The sequence below is a fragment of the Acanthopagrus latus genome, chromosome 6 (assembly GCF_904848185.1).
Source record: "Acanthopagrus latus isolate v.2019 chromosome 6, fAcaLat1.1, whole genome shotgun sequence".
Lineage (NCBI taxonomy): Eukaryota > Metazoa > Chordata > Actinopteri > Spariformes > Sparidae > Acanthopagrus > Acanthopagrus latus.
In genome coordinates, this window is record NC_051044.1 from 26630196 (window position 1) to 26648658 (window position 18463).

The 18463-nt window shown below is 39.4% G+C and overlaps 1 protein-coding gene across 11 annotated transcripts in view; it reads right to left on the bottom strand.

The window, feature by feature from the left end:
• itpr1b (inositol 1,4,5-trisphosphate receptor, type 1b) overlaps positions 1–18463 on the bottom strand; it is an 87119-nt gene that overhangs the window by 46715 nt on the left and 21941 nt on the right. For 7 of the 11 annotated variants that reach the window (XM_037101277.1, XM_037101271.1, XM_037101273.1 and 4 more), the window contains exons 14-40: positions 16854–16953; positions 16595–16755; positions 16304–16445; positions 16061–16219; positions 15796–15968; positions 15238–15357; positions 14966–15157; positions 13955–14206; positions 13718–13859; positions 13476–13629; positions 12516–12709; positions 12286–12424; positions 11976–12030; positions 11712–11877; positions 11404–11571; positions 11171–11242; positions 10948–11085; positions 9914–10039; positions 9577–9777; positions 9155–9406; positions 8304–8429; positions 7991–8119; positions 6806–6926; positions 6504–6688; positions 3799–3947; positions 2793–2904; positions 491–526 (exon numbers count right to left, since the gene is read on the bottom strand). In XM_037101277.1, coding sequence (XP_036957172.1) covers positions 491–526; positions 2793–2904; positions 3799–3947; positions 6504–6688; positions 6806–6926; positions 7991–8119; positions 8304–8429; positions 9155–9406; positions 9577–9777; positions 9914–10039; positions 10948–11085; positions 11171–11242; positions 11404–11571; positions 11712–11877; positions 11976–12030; positions 12286–12424; positions 12516–12709; positions 13476–13629; positions 13718–13859; positions 13955–14206; positions 14966–15157; positions 15238–15357; positions 15796–15968; positions 16061–16219; positions 16304–16445; positions 16595–16755; positions 16854–16953 — 3964 coding nt within the window. The remainder of the gene's footprint in view (positions 1–490; positions 527–2792; positions 2905–3798; positions 3948–6503; positions 6689–6805; positions 6927–7990; positions 8120–8303; positions 8430–9154; positions 9407–9576; positions 9778–9913; positions 10040–10947; positions 11086–11170; positions 11243–11403; positions 11572–11711; positions 11878–11975; positions 12031–12285; positions 12425–12515; positions 12710–13475; positions 13630–13717; positions 13860–13954; positions 14207–14965; positions 15158–15237; positions 15358–15795; positions 15969–16060; positions 16220–16303; positions 16446–16594; positions 16756–16853; positions 16954–18463) is intronic. The other 4 variants (XM_037101276.1, XM_037101275.1, XM_037101274.1 and 1 more) reach the window with 1 other exon arrangement.

The following is an 18463-nucleotide window of genomic DNA, read 5'->3' on the forward strand; positions in this document are numbered from 1 at the left end:
TATATATATATATATATATATATATATATATATATATATATATATATATATATATATATATACACACACACACACACAAAAAAAACAATAACCATTTGTCACTCTGTCTACAGGCAACATATAGAACTGTTCTGTTTCGAATAAAGCTGTTAAAATGGATTAAAACTAACAGGTTGGTAAAATGCAATAGTGTTGTCTTCCAGCCTTACTTACTGTGCACTCCAATAAGTGAGTACACGACCCAACAGAGGCACAACAGAGAAGCATATTGCATGATGTGAGCTCGACATGCCAGCAGTATGCTATGTTCTAACATGGAGATCTGGAGCAACTCTAAAGGCACGAAACAGGGAGGAATGGACTAAGCTACCCACAGGTGTCACAGATGAGAATATGATGCTATAATGTCTACTTGCAGCAAAAAGCATGTCTATGCTGTTAGTGGGAGACAAATCAGATGTACATCACAGTAGTAAGTAAAATGATCAACCTCAGCCACATCCATTTCATCATCAAAGGCAATCAGCTGCAAGAGAGAAAGTATAAGGGGCAGAGTTAGTAGAGCTCAATTAGTGAGTTACAGGAAAGCTCGCTCACAAGTCTGCAAGTGTAAAGCTCGTCAAACACGGACATGTAAAGTTAGTAAAAAAAAGTGAATGTATAGCATGTAAGGGCTCAAACCCACGGCACAAATGAATTTGTTGTCGCAATGAGAATCAATTGTAAAAGCACTCTGCACTTTCATGTTTTTTTGTTTTACAATACTGAAATCACACCTCAGTTAAGCTCAGAAGATACTGATCTCTAAAGACACAGTATGAAGGATTTGTCAGTTGCTGTTGGTTGCACACCACTTAAATTTGATTGTCGAGTCTCAAAAGTTGGACTATACCAATGACATACAGGCACTGCCTCACATTCCTAGTGGGAGACAGTCAAGTTTATTTTTTGTATGACCCACTTTAATAGGGAAAATCCTGCATAGTATACCTTTACATGTTGAGATTGTTTTGAGTTATTACCTCCTTTAGGTTGAGTTGTAGAAAGTGATACGACTGTTAAAAACAGTAAACACTGTATCTCTAACACTAGTTGAGACGGATCAGCTCATATCTTCTGTGGATTTCTCTGTGAATGTGTTGTAAAGAGTGCCTCCCATCTCATCCAGGGAGCCACGTAAATATTTGTGGCCTTTCTGACAGTGATACTAAACACTGTCACAACACCAATTATAGATTCTGGGTTAAATATTAATAATGCCTAATATCTGAAGTGTTTTGTTGACCCAAAACAAATGACTTAGTGTAGTTCAAAGCTATCTATCACTTTGTATGTTGATGACAGAGTTCTAGTTTCTAAAACAGCAGAGAAATGCTGCATTTTAAACATTTGCTGTACCTGTTGAAGTACCCAACTATTAGAAATTGCTCAACAGGACAAACATTTTGATCTCATTTTGAATGTCTTTTTTCCTATACACACACTCATCTGTACATGAGCACTGACTAACCAGCAGGAGACACTAGGAGTATATGATCCCGCACTGGCTTCCCAGCTGTAATCACTGCCAATTATGTTAAAATAACGGAATATGGGTCTCCAGAGTGGTGAGCAGGTTATTACTCCCTTGCGGCACCAGTATGTTAAAATATGTGCAAACAGTACTTCGGATCAACTCAAAACAAACATGTGATTGTTAGGTTTTCTACAGGTGCATAAACTGATACCGTATTGAGCTACTCCTATGTTCCCGAACTAGACACCTAGATGTCAATTGGGAGTTGGCAAATACTGAATATACATCAATTCAATGCTACCACAATACAATAAATGTTTTCATTTGTATGCATGGAGATTTAATAGATCTATATAGTTTTTTGTGCTGAGCCGCGACTCATAAATCATGGCTAATCTATTCTATGAAAGGTAGCCAGAGGAGGGTTTTTTTCCTTTCAACAGTTACCTTGTATTTCCATTCAGTAATCCCCCCCCCTGAACATTTTGTGCAAATTCTTCAAATGATGAGATTTAAAACGTGCCTCACTCTCCCCTCCCTTGTGGCTTTTATTGTCACTCATTTTTAGTAATACCTGCATCATCTTAGATATGCGTCCTCCTCGCAAAATGTTGATATGCAAATAGAACAGGGACCTGCTGATAAACAAATAAATATGCCCGATAATGCCACTAGTGGGCAAAAAACTCCACAGTTACCTTCAACACAGAATGCAGCCATTACATCACAAGTGAACATATTGCCTTTCATTTCATGTGTCAAAATCTAAATTTCCAGTTGTGGGCTGACTTTTTTTTCAGCCTGGGAAGACTTACTGCTATTGTTGGTGAAACAAGCGGACAGTCGAAGCAATCAATTAGAGATTAGTACAAGAGGTCATTTGCAGCTGATGGGGTCATTAGTAACCAATGGATGTTGTGTCAAATGGCTGAGTGAGAAGAGTTAAGGCATGCATGTTGTTAATAGCGTTAATAATGTAGATGTTTGTTACTTATCATTTGATATCTATTTGTATTAATATGCACCAGTGTTTGCTGGATATAAACTGTATATAAATGGATAGTTGTAGTTTTCAGTATGGTATACGGGCCTCAGAGGCAACCAAGCAGAGCTCAGCCTCTTGTTTTATTTTACCAGTTTCTGATCCCTGGAAGTTTGGTGCACAGGGACAGGGACACTGTATCCTGAGACGTCAGTAAAGTGTTTCATCTCATGGATGAATCTTGGGAACGACTACACGCAGGGGATGAGAAACAGGAACCAGAAAGGTATGTACCTTCTCCCCATAGCCCCGGTCTTTTGTCATCATTTCCCTCAGTGTCTGCAGTACTTTGATGCACAGCCGCTCCTCATTCTCCTCCAGCAACTGCTTGGTGTGTTTGATCAGTCTGGTCGGGGGAAGAGAGAAAAAAGTGAGGACATACTAATGAGTCAAAGCTGCAGTTCTCCAGCCACCTAACTGTACCACTGGACTCCCCCCAACATCTGTGACAGTCACAAAATATAAATTTGGCAGATTTTTTTGGCCTAAAATGACACATCACAGGTTAATTTAGAGTGCAATTAGAAAATTTCTTAACAGCAGGGCAGATGTTGTTAAGCTCCCAGAGACCTATACTGAGCCTGGTGATTGACACATCTTTCCACAATTTTCTGTTCTTCACAATGGTAGCCATAAGTAGGAGGTTACTCCCTGCAACAACAATGGCTCTATGTGTCTGCTCAGGTACCTTGTAATCCAATCCGAGCTCTTAAAAGATACAGGAAAACGGCAAATTGGTGCCTGTTATTTAAAGGGCAGTTTGTCATTTTATCCATGTAATATTTATCACTTTTAATTTCAATTACTTTTCACTTTTTTTATTCTTACCAAGTATCTACCACAGCATCTCACTTGTCCAAATGTCTTTCCTATTGGCCAAATTGGTTTAAATAAAAGCAAACTCAGCAAACTTTCTGGTGACTCATAGCAGGAATCTCAACACCCAGGACCTCTAAATCCAAACCAGAAATGTATTTGCACATAATTTTGGTGTAAAGTTTAACCCAGAGAACAAACAAATCCTGACACAAATATCGGCACTGGCTGTCCGATTTCGGCCTCATGTGAAAGCCTCCTCTACTGTGGAGATGTAGGAGTATAGGGAAAACACAACCCAATAAATACATCTAGTATAACTAAAAGGTATACTGAAAGTACAACATAAATAGTGCATTAACCTTTAAATGTTCTCTAAGCCTAAGCCAAACAAAGACACCTTTGTTGGGAGATTTAAACTTACTTTGATATGAAACCTCCACTTTCACATTTCTTGCGAGCTTCTGTGTTCTCTGGGAAGAGCAGCTCTGGACGATGGAGGACATCCACCAGCACTGAGAGCTCAGCTTGGACGAGTGGCCTCAGACGGTCCTCCAGTGCTGACACTATATCCTACACAGCATGATGACACACAACCAGGGCTTAGTGTCCAGAAACTGTAGGTTCACAATAAAAGTTCACAAACTTAGACTTAAGGTTTCACCTTGAAACATCTAATGAAACCACGGCTATAGATGGCTTTATTACTACTGAACTGTTTATTTAAAGTGTGAATCATTTAACCAAATTATCATCACAACGGCCACGTTGCTTGATCTTTACTGACTAGCTGTGACATAACAGTTTTAATGAAGCTTAATTTTTCTTACGTGATATGTACTACCACATATTTTTCTATGTTAAAAAAAATACTTTTCTGACAGCAACTGACTTTTACATCTCTCAGCATCATCTGTTAATGCGTCCACATCAGTTCCTTCATCCAAGGAAACCAGCTGCAGTGACACTCAAAATATCTACCAGTTTGACTTAGGAATTAATGTAATAGAAACAGAAGTGACCCATCCAGTGCACTGCATACTGTAGTTAAAACAAAGAAAACCATATGTATAATGCACCACAACATCCTACTTCTCTATGCACTTCCTGTCATGTCAGGTTATGATTAGCATGAAAATATGCAAATAAGTGAAGTTGCATCATGAAGACTTCTGGTCTGGTGGTGATTATGGAACCGTGTGGGTGTCTCCTGAGAGGTAGAACAAAAGGGCTTTTAGGAGGTAAAATGAAGAGACATCTAAAAGTGTTGAATCATAGAGTAAGAGAAATGCTATGAAACAAAAGCAAGAAAAAAGTGGGAGGGATACCACTTTGGGAACCACATTAATCTCTGTCTGGGGAATGGGTCAGTGAATATCCCAAAACAGTCTTGGGAAACAACAATCCAGTGACTCGGTTTGTCTTGGCATTGGAATGTTTTGTTTTTTTTTTCATAAAAAACAGGAACTGCTTTTCAGCCTAAAGGCTGCGTTTCCCATGTAAGCAGAGATAACAGCTGAACTGGACCAGATAGTTTGAAGTTTTAAGACTTCCACTGAACACTGAGTCACACGTTACAAGAAATAAGGACAGACACCGTTTCCAGAATGGAAATAGACTCCACTTCCAGGGAATTTTTCTTGTCTTAAAGTTAGGGGTTACATCACTCTTGGCCTATTAGGGGGGAAGATATGAGGGAGTCTTGATAAGTTGTTGGAGGTCTCACACACCACTGTTATGCCTATGCAGATTACAGTAAAGGTGTAAATGAAGACTGAGCCTTTCCTAATTATTGTTGCCTTTTTCTGCCACAGTGCTTAAATGTTAGCAGTAACCCCTGGTTTTCATGAGTCACAATGAACCACAAAGTTTACTTTTTTGCATTACATCTCACCATGTAGCAGAATTTATTAATAACTGTGCTGTAAATAGATATTAAATGGTACATAGCGTGCCTGGCAACGTATTCTCAGTTGTCTGACTTTTCCTTTTCTCCAGTTTCTTGCTGAAATATTGTATTGTTGTACAATGCGTGGCTCAGCTCAGAAGCACCAGATGGCCACTGGATTAGAGCTCAGCTTTTCAGACAGGAAAATATTATTTAAAACAGAATAGTTAGACTAAATAAACAAATGTCAAATGCATAAAACTGTCTGGTAAAAGAATAGCCAGGACTTAATGAAAGAATAACAGTTATATTGTGAAATGTATGCCAGTTGAATTCTGTGTCAGTGCCCTAATGTGGTCTTGTACATATTCTGTGGTTGAATACAAAACTCCATGTGTGAACAGCACAATGAAATTAAAGATGATTATGATGTTTCCTTTTCAACTCAACTTGACTTTTCAATCATTACCTTTGCCAGGGAGGTTTCTGTATGTTTCCATCAGTGTCTGTTTTTTTTTTTGTTGGTTAGTTGTTTTGTCAGCAGGATTACACCAAAAGTACTGAAAAGATTCCCATGAAACAGCATATGCCCCATTGACCTTTACTGTGTACTTTCTGTAACATGGTGAAATAGGCCGTCTTTTTGTTAATTTCTCAGTGAATAATGCATGGATCATGATTTTTAGGTGACTGGTATCTAAGTAAGTCCAAATTGTCGAGGATCCAAATAAAAATCAGGATCTGGCAGATTGAAATATGTTTGATATTGAATTAGTTTTGATCGAATTCGAATCCTTGACGGAGGTATGTACTCTACTGAGTGCAATTCTATATTGATAATATAATTGATAATAGTTTAGGGACAACAAAGATGTTTAAAAATGAATTAATTAGCATAAACGTAGGGTTACTATGTACAATTTTCAATTTCAATTCAAGCTCCTCTCAGCCAGACTAACTATGACATGAATGACCTCACTACCTTTATTGAAAGAACTTGACGTCCTGTACTTCTCTGCCATGAGATGTGTTGTGTATGCACTATAAAAGCCTATAGTACCTTCTAGTTCTTGCCCATAAACTGGTTTGCACGCACGCACACACACAGACACACACTCACGGCTTACAGTGATTCAAAAATAAAGATGTTTCAATAATTTTAACCAATTGATTTAGCTTTTTTTCCTTTCAGCTGGTTACATTATTAAACGCAATACAGTACTGCACATTTTACTACTGACCTGTAGCCTCTCAATGATGTTCCTGTAGTCTTTGGAGCTAGTCAAGCCGGAGTCTCGTCTGGTAGTGTTCTTTGCAGACAGCCTCCAGCTGAGGATGCTCTTCTGCACGACATTATTAGACTTGACAAACAAGTTGTTCACCTGACTATCCAGGTCCACTGGGATGGCGATAGCTCTGCTCTTAGCTGGGGAGAGGTAATAAGGTAGATATTTGTATTTACCGGTAATGCTTTTTATATGTGCCACCACACCTTTTCTGATACAATAACAGAGGCTAGAGGTTGTTGTATCCAGTATCTTACCCACGTCTGAGAGTACTTTAATACAAGCCTCCACTGAAGCCTTCTGGACAGGGTTGAGCCAGTTACAGTGGTATACCCTGAACACTCCTTGGAGCAGCTGCACAAATACCGGCTGACGAGTCTATAAGAGAGTTCAGAAGACATGACAAAAAAACACAAATTTAGAGCAAGGTTATCATAAAAGGAAAACGTGCTGAATAGGATAGATGCGAAGAACAATTAAATGACAAACAACGTGACTATTGTGTTCCCTGACTAAATTGATCTCTTAACCAAATTTGTGCTGGAAATGTCATTGTGAGGTTACTATAGCACCTATGCTGGAGGGGTCTATAGCTGTGGGTCCAATAGGCCAGCTGTTTACAATCAGTCCCAACACAAAACACCAAACCAGTGTTTAACAGAAAGTACAACTGATTTCTACCACCATAATGAAGGAGCAATCTATCAGCTGGCCACAGCCCTACAGTACAATAAATACCTCAGATATCTTTCCGAGAATGGCGGTCTGTTGCGAGAGAAAGAGGGACGTGATGTCATAAAAAGTTTGTAAACCTCAGCAAGCAGAATTCTCAGATTGTTCAAAGGCTTACATAGAAGACAATTAACTATTTCTACTGGGCCAACTTGGAACAAAACCAATGCACATAACAAGAAAACATTGCTGTGTGCAATACTACACCACAAAGTTACAGAATGAGGGATCTGGAGTTTTATAGAGGGTATTGGTCATCGTTGATTGGGAAAGTCATGGGTGACACAACGCCGCTACATCAAGGTCTGAGAGATAAAGTGACCACATTGGGTGAGTACATCATCTGCACCATGTCCCACTAAAACCTTGTGCAACACACCCACAGATCTGGGAAACAACAGAGTCTGTCTGCTGACTAAACTATGAAAATTGTAAAACCACACACTGAAGACACTCCTTAACATTTAGAAGCTGTTGATAAGCTCCCAAGGGTTGGGAAACAAAGTGAGGGGAAGAGTTACCATTACTTACATACATATAGTGTGCCATCTATGTAGAGGGAAGAATCATATTTTATAGTATTTATACTGTCTATGTGTAGGTGAGCATGATATCTTACTGTCAAAAAACTTAACTTAACAATGACTGATTCATAGACTATTGCTACTTGTTATATGTAATTCAAATGCTATACTTCGTAGTCAGGTTACCTGCAGGCTTGTGCTCTGGTCAGAGAAAGGAGAGCTAAAGAAACATGTGACAATGCTCATGACTGTCTCAGTTACATAACGTTCCAGCGTAGTATCTGCATGTTTCCTGTCACTGGTGTTGTTGCACACCTAGACAAAAACAGAAAACATATTAGCATGACGCACAGCCACTGGATCACACTTCCTGCATGTGGCCGACAGGTAAAACACCTCATGCTGTCTGTCCATAAGAACCTGAAACCTATGATATAATATAGACCATCCATCACACTGTCGGTCTCACTTTGTGATGTTGGATACATTGTTGTCTTACCCTACAAATGTCCACAAGGAAGTTCTCAAACAGCTTCCACATATGATTGGAGGTATAGATCTCTTTCATCTCCACCTCTGTGTCGACATAGCAGTGGTTTAGGAAGTTTATGTAGGCAATCTTCACCTGTTAGGATCCACACAAACAAAATGAATGAGCCACATTTTGTAGTGGTGAACTGGTGAGTTACACACATACATGCACAAACTTCAAAACTGCACATGCTGTGTCACTGTAGAAACCCCGTCTGTTTTAAGATTTTTTTTTTTATGTTAAAGGGGCATGACAGTAAACTGAAACTTTCATTTCAAACAAACAGTACCATTTTAAATGGTACAGCTTTTCTAGCCTTGATGGCAGTAGGATCCTGGGTAAAGCACAGAACAATTGCATGTATCGTAAAAGAGTCACGTGACACTACTCAACCAATCAAATCTGATGTTGTGATTAGCATTGTTATTCAAGTCAAACGGACATGCAGAGGAGAAAAGAGATTAGAAACAACAGTCAGAGAAAGTGAAAGAAAAAAAAACAACTAATCATTTAGTCACATCAATATTTAAGAAAAATAATTTTGTTTTAAATATTTATTTACACACACTCAGTTTTAAGTTGACAGCTGCACCTCATTTCAACAGTTTCATTTCACTTTCAGTGAGCTAAAGTACCAAGTCAAAACAACAAAATCTGTCCCACTGGCTTAATACTGTACTTGGAGTTTTCTATAAAACAGCTGAATCACTCACACACCCACGCACTGACTTTACCTCTTCTCACTATCAGAGAAGTTTCACTTCACAACAACACATTTCAGCTGAAAATAAATAAATGAAACTGAAAATTATTCACACCTCAGGGATACAGTCTTCATGGGTGACAACCCGTACGATGTCATCCAGTGGCAGCAGGGAATTACACTTGATCTCTGTGTAGACATTTTTCCCCTCAGTGCACACAGCCAGCAGCTCCACCAGGTGGATGTGGTACATGAGGTGGCTGTTTTCATCCATGCGGTCCCGCTCTGAACGCATCATCTGGACTAGTGTCTGAAAGGAGGCACGATCATTGTAGAAGACCAGGACGTCCTCGCCCGAGTTCACCAGCTAAGAAGTGGAGAGACACGGAAGAGAGTACAGTCTTATTTCCAGATGATCCTGTTCTAAAAGTACATCAGTTATTATCATTATTCTTAGTAATTCAAAGTACATCATTATTTTCATAACAATATAAGTATCACCACTCTTTTCAATAATATTTGTCCATTATGACCGACCTCAGCCATGACAATGTCCTGACACTTCTTAATGAACTTGTTCTCAGCCTTCACAATGGTCTGCAGGAACTTCAGATACTGAACATGTCGACCGTGGGTCTCAGTACAGTGGACAAAGTGTTGAACTACTCGCTCGTTGATCTCACTGCACAGCTGGAAGTTATTCATGAAGATGTGCTGCATGGTGACTGCCTCCAGGATCTGAGAGAGTTGGAAAAAAGGGGGAGAAAACAGAGTCTGTTAAAATGAATAAAGATGAGTGAATTTCTGCTTTCCCAAAAAGCAGTATTGTGAAAACAGTCCTTGGGAGAAAAGCTGAGTTGCATGCATGACTCACCCCTGGGTTAAGAAACAAGTTGATGTGTTTGTGGAGAAGAGCCTGATTCTGCTGATTTCCTGCACAGAAATTCTGCAGGAACTCATGAGCCAGTTTCATGATCTCCTGCATTCGAACATCCTCGCCCTGATGCACAAAAACAAAGTAAGACATCCTCACTAATTACTTTCCACTAATGGAGAACTGCAAATGTGTAAAAGCTGTACAGAGCTTTAAAGCAACATGATGCAAGAATTGTCAACTTGGCAAAGCTCAGTTAATTTTTACACCAACTGTACTGAGGTGATTAACAGCAGCTCCAATCAGGACACTGATCTCATTTTAAGGAGTTTCCTAGACAGATAGCTTTACTTGTTGCTAAAGTAATCACTAAATGCTGCGAACTAAAGCTGCGGTTAGCTAGTTAGCTCAGTTAACTATGCAAACGGCAGTCCCCTTCTGTGCTAGCATTGGGGACACCAACACTTCCCTGGTGCTAAGAAATGCTCCAAGCAGATTCAGTAACTAGAATTGATAGCTGCACAGCACTGAGTATCAAAAAATGTCTTGTTACTCGATACCAAAATATCATAATTTAGGATTTAGTCTCATCAGCGCAGGTGAGCCAATAAGCATGCAGCATGCTTGTGTTGCCAAGAACTAATAGTCCTAATGACTGGCTGTCTAGAGGCATGCAGGAAAAACACTAGGTTACCCCAGAGACTGGGCTCACCACATGTATGTGTAACATAATGTTTCATAAAATTTACTTCCAGTATCATTCCGGAACTGGTGTTGAAGTCAAGGTACCAGTATTAGAATCACCATTTTTCTAAGAATGCCCAGCCCTATAGATGTGCATATAGTGTAAGAATAGTGTTCTGGGTTTAGAGTGTGAATGAAAGAGGCACTCTCCCTGTTACAAGTCAGTGTACAATTAACATGATTTTGAAGCTGTTATCTTAATGTAAAAAACTTGCATAATGTTGCTTTTCAAGCTTTTCAAGCAATCATTTTATTATTCTATTTCAAATATTGCGGTTGCAGTGCTGCACCTTCTCATAGGGGATCTGTAGGAGCTCCAGCACCACACTGTGAGCTCCCATGTTCCTCAGCAGCCTCTGCTGTTGCTTCTTACTCTTCTTCCCTGAGCTCCCCTCCTGGACACACAGCTTACTGAGACGCAGCAGGATCTGAACACACACATCAGGAAGATTTTAATCACAGGCAACAAATCCTAAACATGAACATACAGGATTACAATGGAAATGAGCACACCTCTTTTACAACCCTGTAGTTGTAACTGCTGGTGCTTTCTGTCTTTTTCTTGTCTGAACCAGGGGAGTCTCCCTGTAAAACAATAAGCAATAAGAAGACATCCTTTAAGTCACTAGCACTGCAAGAAGATTAAGACTAATACCATCTATATTGAGACATACTGCCTTTTAATGAACATTTCTTCTTCATCAGTAAGACAAATGTTTGAGGTTTTCATGTGCAGTACACTGTACCTTCTTTTTGTTGTCAGACTCTGAAGGTCCATCTCCATCCATCCCATCCTCTCCTTGTCTCTTATAAACCCACAGTTCAGACTTCTCAACAATAGAACGCAGCTGGTCCAGATCTGACTTGATCTGCTTATAGTTATCCACATCCTGACTGGTCACCAGCAGCTGGACCTATATTTAGGGGAAAAGTGTAAATTTGTAACTTAAAGTACTACTAACAGATAGCCATAGATTCTGCCATTACCAGCTTGCGAACATATGAGTGCGAGCCCAGATTTATGCACGGCAAGATAAAGAGTGTAAACGCCTACTTGTTTGAAGGCCATGAGGACCTCCTGCCTCTGACTGAAGTGTCTGAAGAGCAGGTGAAGGGCCCCAGACACGAGAGGAGGGTAATCGTGCATGGTCAGGTGCAGCAGGACCCTCAGGAAGGTACGACCTCCATGGTCATCCAGGTCTAGTGGAGTGTTTTCCTCACTAAAAGATAATTGTTGCAGAAATTACTCGAACTTTGTCTCGCTTTACTTTTCTTAAAAAAAAAACAACTTATCAATGACTAGCAAGCTATAGATTACCTTCCTCCAAAAATCCCCTCTGCCTGTTCTTCAATGTTCTCAAAGTCAAGGTTTCCTAGAGTCATTAAAAAATAAACAGAAATGATTTTTCAGAATACTGTAGGCCTTTGAAAGACGACAGCAGACATGACAGTGTTGCTTTCTGATAGCAGGAAAAGCATGACAGTGAGACAGCGTGCCAAGTATCAGGACCTTGGAAGTAGTTCATCTAATTGGAATATGTTCATTGTTTATGTTATTAATTACATTGCCATTAAAAGCATTCTGTGTCTGCTTAAAAAAAGATATAATAAATTAAGTGGTATCATACCTGGCATCTGTCCTGTGATATTGTTAGTCCCATTCTGGCTGGGAGTGTTATCTCCTTGTGGGTTGTTCTCATCAAACTCACGTTTGAAAATACAAAGTAGGCAGGAGATCCTGTAGTCTAGTCGTACGTTCAAAATGAACTAAAGGAAGGACAAAAGTTACAAAACTAAAATATATAAAGCGAAAGAGAAAGCGTTTGCCATCAAGGAAGAATACGTTTCTGTTTTTTACCTGTAGAATCTCAATGACTTTGAGCTTCGTGTCCATGACCATGATGTCCTCTCTCTCTGGTTCAGTCTGAGTTTTAACCACATCTCCCTCAGGCTGATGAGTTGGCGTGGTGGGCAATAAGCCGCCTCCACGTAGCACAACCTGGGTCATCAACTCCCCGACTCCATGAATGGATTTCATCACATTACTGCCAGCTACAGCACATACAGAAACAGAAGTAATGATGTTCAAATCTTCAGAAATTACAAATGTTAGTGTGGTATGACACTACTTCTTCTCACTTTGGATACGTGAACACAATTAATCAACCATGAAATGTATTTAAACAGATAAACGTTGCAACCCATAGTCATAAATTAACCAATGGTATCTCTATGTCAAAATCTGTATCTGGTCATCATGTTCTTTACTAAATGAGGATCTAATTGGATTTGTGCTGACCATTAAATCACTTGCAGGTTCTGTAGTTGTGAAAATGAAACATCAGCTTTAGTTTAATTAATAAATGTCTGTGATTGATTTGTTCCTGCAAGAAAAGTTTAGGACTAAGGGAAAAAAACATTGAGTCTTTTGCATGTTGATATGCAGAGCAGCAACAATTATTTGATTAACTGAATCGTTAATTCATTGCCAACTATTTTAATAATCACTTAATCGACTTGATTAATTTTTATGTGAAAAAAATATCCGATTACAGCTTCTTTAATGTGAATATTTTTTGTTTTCTTTCATCTCAGACTTTGACTGATTAATATTTTTCACCACTTTCTGATATTATATTAGACCAAACAACTGATAAACTACTAAATAAATTATAATAATACTAAAATATAATTGGCAGATTAATCAAAAATAAAAGTAAGCATTAGTTGCAGCCCTAGTGATATTACATCAAAGGCAGTAAAGGAAATTAGTTTTCCCTGTTGAACAATAAAGCGACTTAAGGAGCTGGATGTTTACCTTTGTTTTCCTCTCCTTTCTCCATCTTGTTGATGGGGTAAATGGTGCTGACATGGACACAGTCTAAAATGTTTAGTAAGATCTTTGTCAGTCGCAGCAGGTCGCTGAAGTTGTAGAAACCAAAGTATATAAGGTTCCTTGCCAGGTTCACTACCTGTTGACAAAATGAAAACATTAATTTATAATTGACTTAAACCGATGTGACTTCTCATTCGATCATACGATCCACACAGACCCATTACCTCAAAGGTAAGCTTGTTTTTTTCCTTGTCAGAGAAGGGAATGTTCTGTGACACCACCTCTCTCAGGTAGTTTTCCACAAAATCCATTGTAAGGCAGAACCGCTCTTTGATCTCATCTCTGGTGGTTCCATCGTTGTCATAGCTGGATAATTAGAGAGGAATCAAATCTAAGAGATGCTGTGACATCTGGTACAAGGCAATAAAAGTCAATTAAAAGTATTCATGAGATAAACTCACTCATCAATAGCAATCTTGGAGGGAATCTCAGACCAAAGACGGGCATATTTGACAGGTGTGACCTGCTCCTGTGGGTCACGGTCCACATGCATGTGGAGCATCAGGCGGCAGAAAGACGCCCGCAGGTCAAAGGGCAGATCCTCATCAGACATGGAGCGCAGGATCAAATCCACATCCAACTGACCAGAAATCTTGTTGATGGCCAGGTACTGACGGTCCAGACACATTCGGGCAAAGAGGTTCAGCTGGCACCTGTGAGAACATCATATGTGGGTTGGTAATGCTTTATATCAGAATTCAGTTGCTGTAATATCCTACTTATGTATAAACCATGTCAGGTTTTTCCATTAACAATATCTCAAATTACACTTAAAACTGATATTGTTCCATTAAGTTCCACTTTGCTCAGTATTTTATCTTATTTTTGTATCTGCTTAAGCATCTTACTGTATAGTGTCTAGTGTTTTGCATATTGTGTAGAGTACTTTTTGTATATCTATATTTGCCCTTACTTTTTGAATTTTTGAATCTATCTATTACAATTTATGACTGTGGATGTTTTGGATTGTACTGCACTATGTTACCTTAACAACACTAAAATCTGTCAGTGTATTGGGGCTCTAACTAACTATTTTCAATACCGATTTATTTGCTGATCATTTTCACATCTGATTGATTCATTGTTTAGTCTTCAAAACGTCAAAAATTGTTTAAAATGCTCATCATTTTCCCAGAGCCCAAAGTGATGTCTTCAAATTGCTGCTTTGTCCAACTAACAGTCCAAAATACATAGGGTCTTCATTTACTACCATAAATGACAAAGAAAAGCAGCAAATAGATTCACAACCAGCAAATGTTTGGCATTCTTGCTTAACAAAGGATTGAAAAAAAGATTAATCACTCATCAAAATAATTGGCAGATAACTTTCTATTTAACTAATCAATTAATCAAACAATCATTGCTGTTATACAGTGTAGATATTTTCATATGTGTACAATCAAAGATCTCACCTGTAGTAGCTGACCACCTCCTGGTCCTCCTTCTGGCCTTCCTTTGCATCCTGGGCCAACTCCCGGATGCTCTTACTGCGGATTTCTTTACAATTGTCTTTCCAGAAGAGCCAGACCTCCTCTTCATCCTCTGCCTCCACCGGACTCTCTCCATTTGATGGCGCCTCGATCTCAAACCTCGACAGGACCAATCTGTTGAACAGCATGAATATTACTTCGCTTGTTTCAGTTTTGCAAAAAAATCTAATAGTTAGGAAGAATAAGAGGCTAACTTAGTCTCGATGAGGATGTCACCATTGGTTGGGTCCAGTACGGCGTTGCAGATGAGCTCCTGTGTCACAGGGATGGACTTGTGCATGGACACACAGAGATCTGAGAGGTAGTCGAGAAACCTGAGGACAGGATACAATACATTACACTTTTAATTTGTTTTTCACAGGCGCTGGAGACAAGATAATTTAAGAGATAGGCACTGATCAATTTCATATATCATATACCATAAGCTTAGTAGCTCAGTAGCAAACATTAGGAAGAAAACAACTAAAACTGTGAGGGTCTCACTTGTCCAAACTTCAGGATCAGCCTGATTCACATATCATAAACAGCACATGACAGGACTTCAGCACAACCAAAACACACACTGTCAGCAAATTACCTTCAGTGCCAAGGTCATGCACAAGCAGTTTCGTTCATACTCCTCTGAATACATTTACATATATTTACATTCCTCAGCAGCTGTTACACAAACAAATCTGACCTAAAACTGGCCACAGACACTTCTCCTGTGCCAGTATACCAGCCAAGGCCTGTCGCTTCCTTGAGGGCCTCACCTTGGCTCCCGATTCTTCCTCACTAGAGTGACAAACGTGTCTATCTCTGCAGCAGTGATATGTTTCTCCAGCAGCTTCCGGTTGTTGTGGAGCAGAGCTGTTATTGTGTCTTCTGCCAGCACATCATATCCTATCTGCTTTTGCATGAAGCGGAATTGTTTAGCTATGTATTCCTGTAAAGAGAAGCAAAAGAGTGGAAAGTTACTGCAAAGAAAAAGTCTTGGTAGAATGTAGGGGTCACAGTGGAGTTGATGTGTTCAGCTACCTGGTTCTTCCTGTAATCCTGCTGGGAATGCCGTAACACTCTGTAGCAAAGCCTGCAAATATGTCTAAAAGGAGCATGGCGCTGGTCTCCGAGTTCCTCCAGTCGGAGCATGGGACCATCACCACTGTCTGTGAAAGGGGCTTGGAGAAGTTTGAAAATCTGAAATAGAAATATAGGATTTTAATATCTAAAAATGTAAACTTGAAATAAGTGCATTTAGAGTCTGTGGGGTTTAAGACCAACCTGCTTGAGGATATTCTGCTCTCTCATGAGTTTCTGTCTTTCTCTGTTGGGTTTGTTAACCATTATCTCCAAAACATCCTGCCCACTATTGGGGATGTCCACAACAAAGAAAACTAGATCTTCCAGGAGCTTGGTCACAAACCTGAAAAGTGTACAAAACAGCAACAGTAAAAACAGACTGTATCACCTGCTACCTCAGTGATATATGTGATTCCTTCTATTAGATATCTACGAATATAGTATCATTATGCTTTTTAGACATAATCTACATCTTAAATTTGCAACTGATACCTTCTTTCATTTTGTGTGATGGTTCCCTTTTCCAGCTTCCCAGCAATGGAGGCCAACACTTTACTGGCATCATTGGCAAAGTCTAAATCCCGCACTTCTGCTGGTGGTACCGGTACAATAGCAAAAGCTTCTTTGTCCTCTTTTACTGCCGATGTTCCAATCTGAAAAAGAAAAAGAAAAAAAGCAATGATTTTTATTTAATCAGTTCAAAAAAACCTCAGCTGTGCTTTACATCCTGACCTAACCATTAGTTACTCACCCGTAACATAACAGGTTTCTCCTCCTCCTTGTCAATGGGGTTGTTGGTGCTATGGACCCACGTGTTGGTGCACAAGTGTCTTAGTCTCACATAGGAGCTCCTATAAGCAACAGAGGAAATTGTTTTGAATATGAATATGAAAAATAAACAAAGATTCTTGTAAAAATAAGACAAAATTGAGAATCTGGACAGTTTTGGAGAACCTGCCACTAGCCCTATCAAAAGTGCCCTTCTTTTGGATGAACCTTCTTTAGACTAACTTTCAACTTGTGCCAGTGAGACAGACACACCTCTGTTTGTGGGGACGTATTCAAAGAAAAATGTAAGGCAGTTTAACAGGCTCATTAAGAAGGATTCCTCCATTTCAGGATTTCTGGAGGGCACTGTGTATAACATACTCAAGCAAGTCAGAGACCACATTCAAGCTCAGGATTAACTTGTTTCATTTGAGACACAAAATACATTTTTCTTTTGATCCCTAATGTCAAGTTTGATGAGCACATTCATGTTCCTGTGCCAACTAAAAGTTATTGATCCTGTGGCCTGCTCTCTAGCACCATACTCAGGACAAATTAATTAGCATAAACTTGACTTAGCAGTATGGCAGCAAGAAAACTACTAGATGCAAGTAGTATGTGGCAGTAGTAGTATCTGTTTTGGTAGCAGTGATAGGAGCAGTCAGGGACATTTGTTGTATGGCATACACTCTTTCCCTCAACATTTTTGTGTCTGTATGTCTACTGTGCGATCCTTCTAATGATGCTCATCTTAAGCTTAATCAGAAAGATTATCTTAATGTTCATTCCATCACAATTCTCTTCACTCCCCTCTTATTAATCAGCTGACGATGGACATCAGTCAGACATCAGTTAAACAACCAGGTTTTGCCTCAATTAAATCAACCAATCATGTCGCTGCTGGCAAACTTTCTCTACTCTCCTGTTGTCAGCCAGCGTGTGTCTTAGAAGATCTGCAGCTACAAGCCTCATCAACTGAGTAACACAAAGCCATTGTATATCAAAAGTAATGACATGACATCTTGATATCTAAAAAGACTTACTAGTAACCAACTCATCAGCCTTCACTTGATACTGAACAATTTAAATATGTCAGGGGAGCTTAATAATACGACACAGTCAAACACCACATCATTTTATATGGTCTCATAAATCATGATAAAGTGATCATAAATATACATGTCACCGAAAAGGTGGCAACATAAGGGTTTGAAGTAAAAGATTAAGTGCAACACAGAGATGGGATTTATTGCACATTGTATAAAACGTGTGATCCTAATAAAGTTGTAGGTCAGTGTGTATGTATGTATATATATCCTTACTATCCTCGCTACTCAGGAGTAACAAGCAAGCACAATATGTAAACAAACTGCCACTGTAGGGAAGAGACTGCTTACTTTGTGTGTGGCTGCACAGATTAGTCGATAGTGACCTGTACAGTATCATCTGTCCCCCATTAAGTACTTAACCTTTGCAGATAGTAAAGTCTGAGCCAGGTACGTCATTCATGCTCACTGCATGTGAGTAAAAGCAGGTGGGTGTGCCTACGCGCGTGTGTGTGTAGCCACTCAGGCAGACAGCAGACCGTAGTCA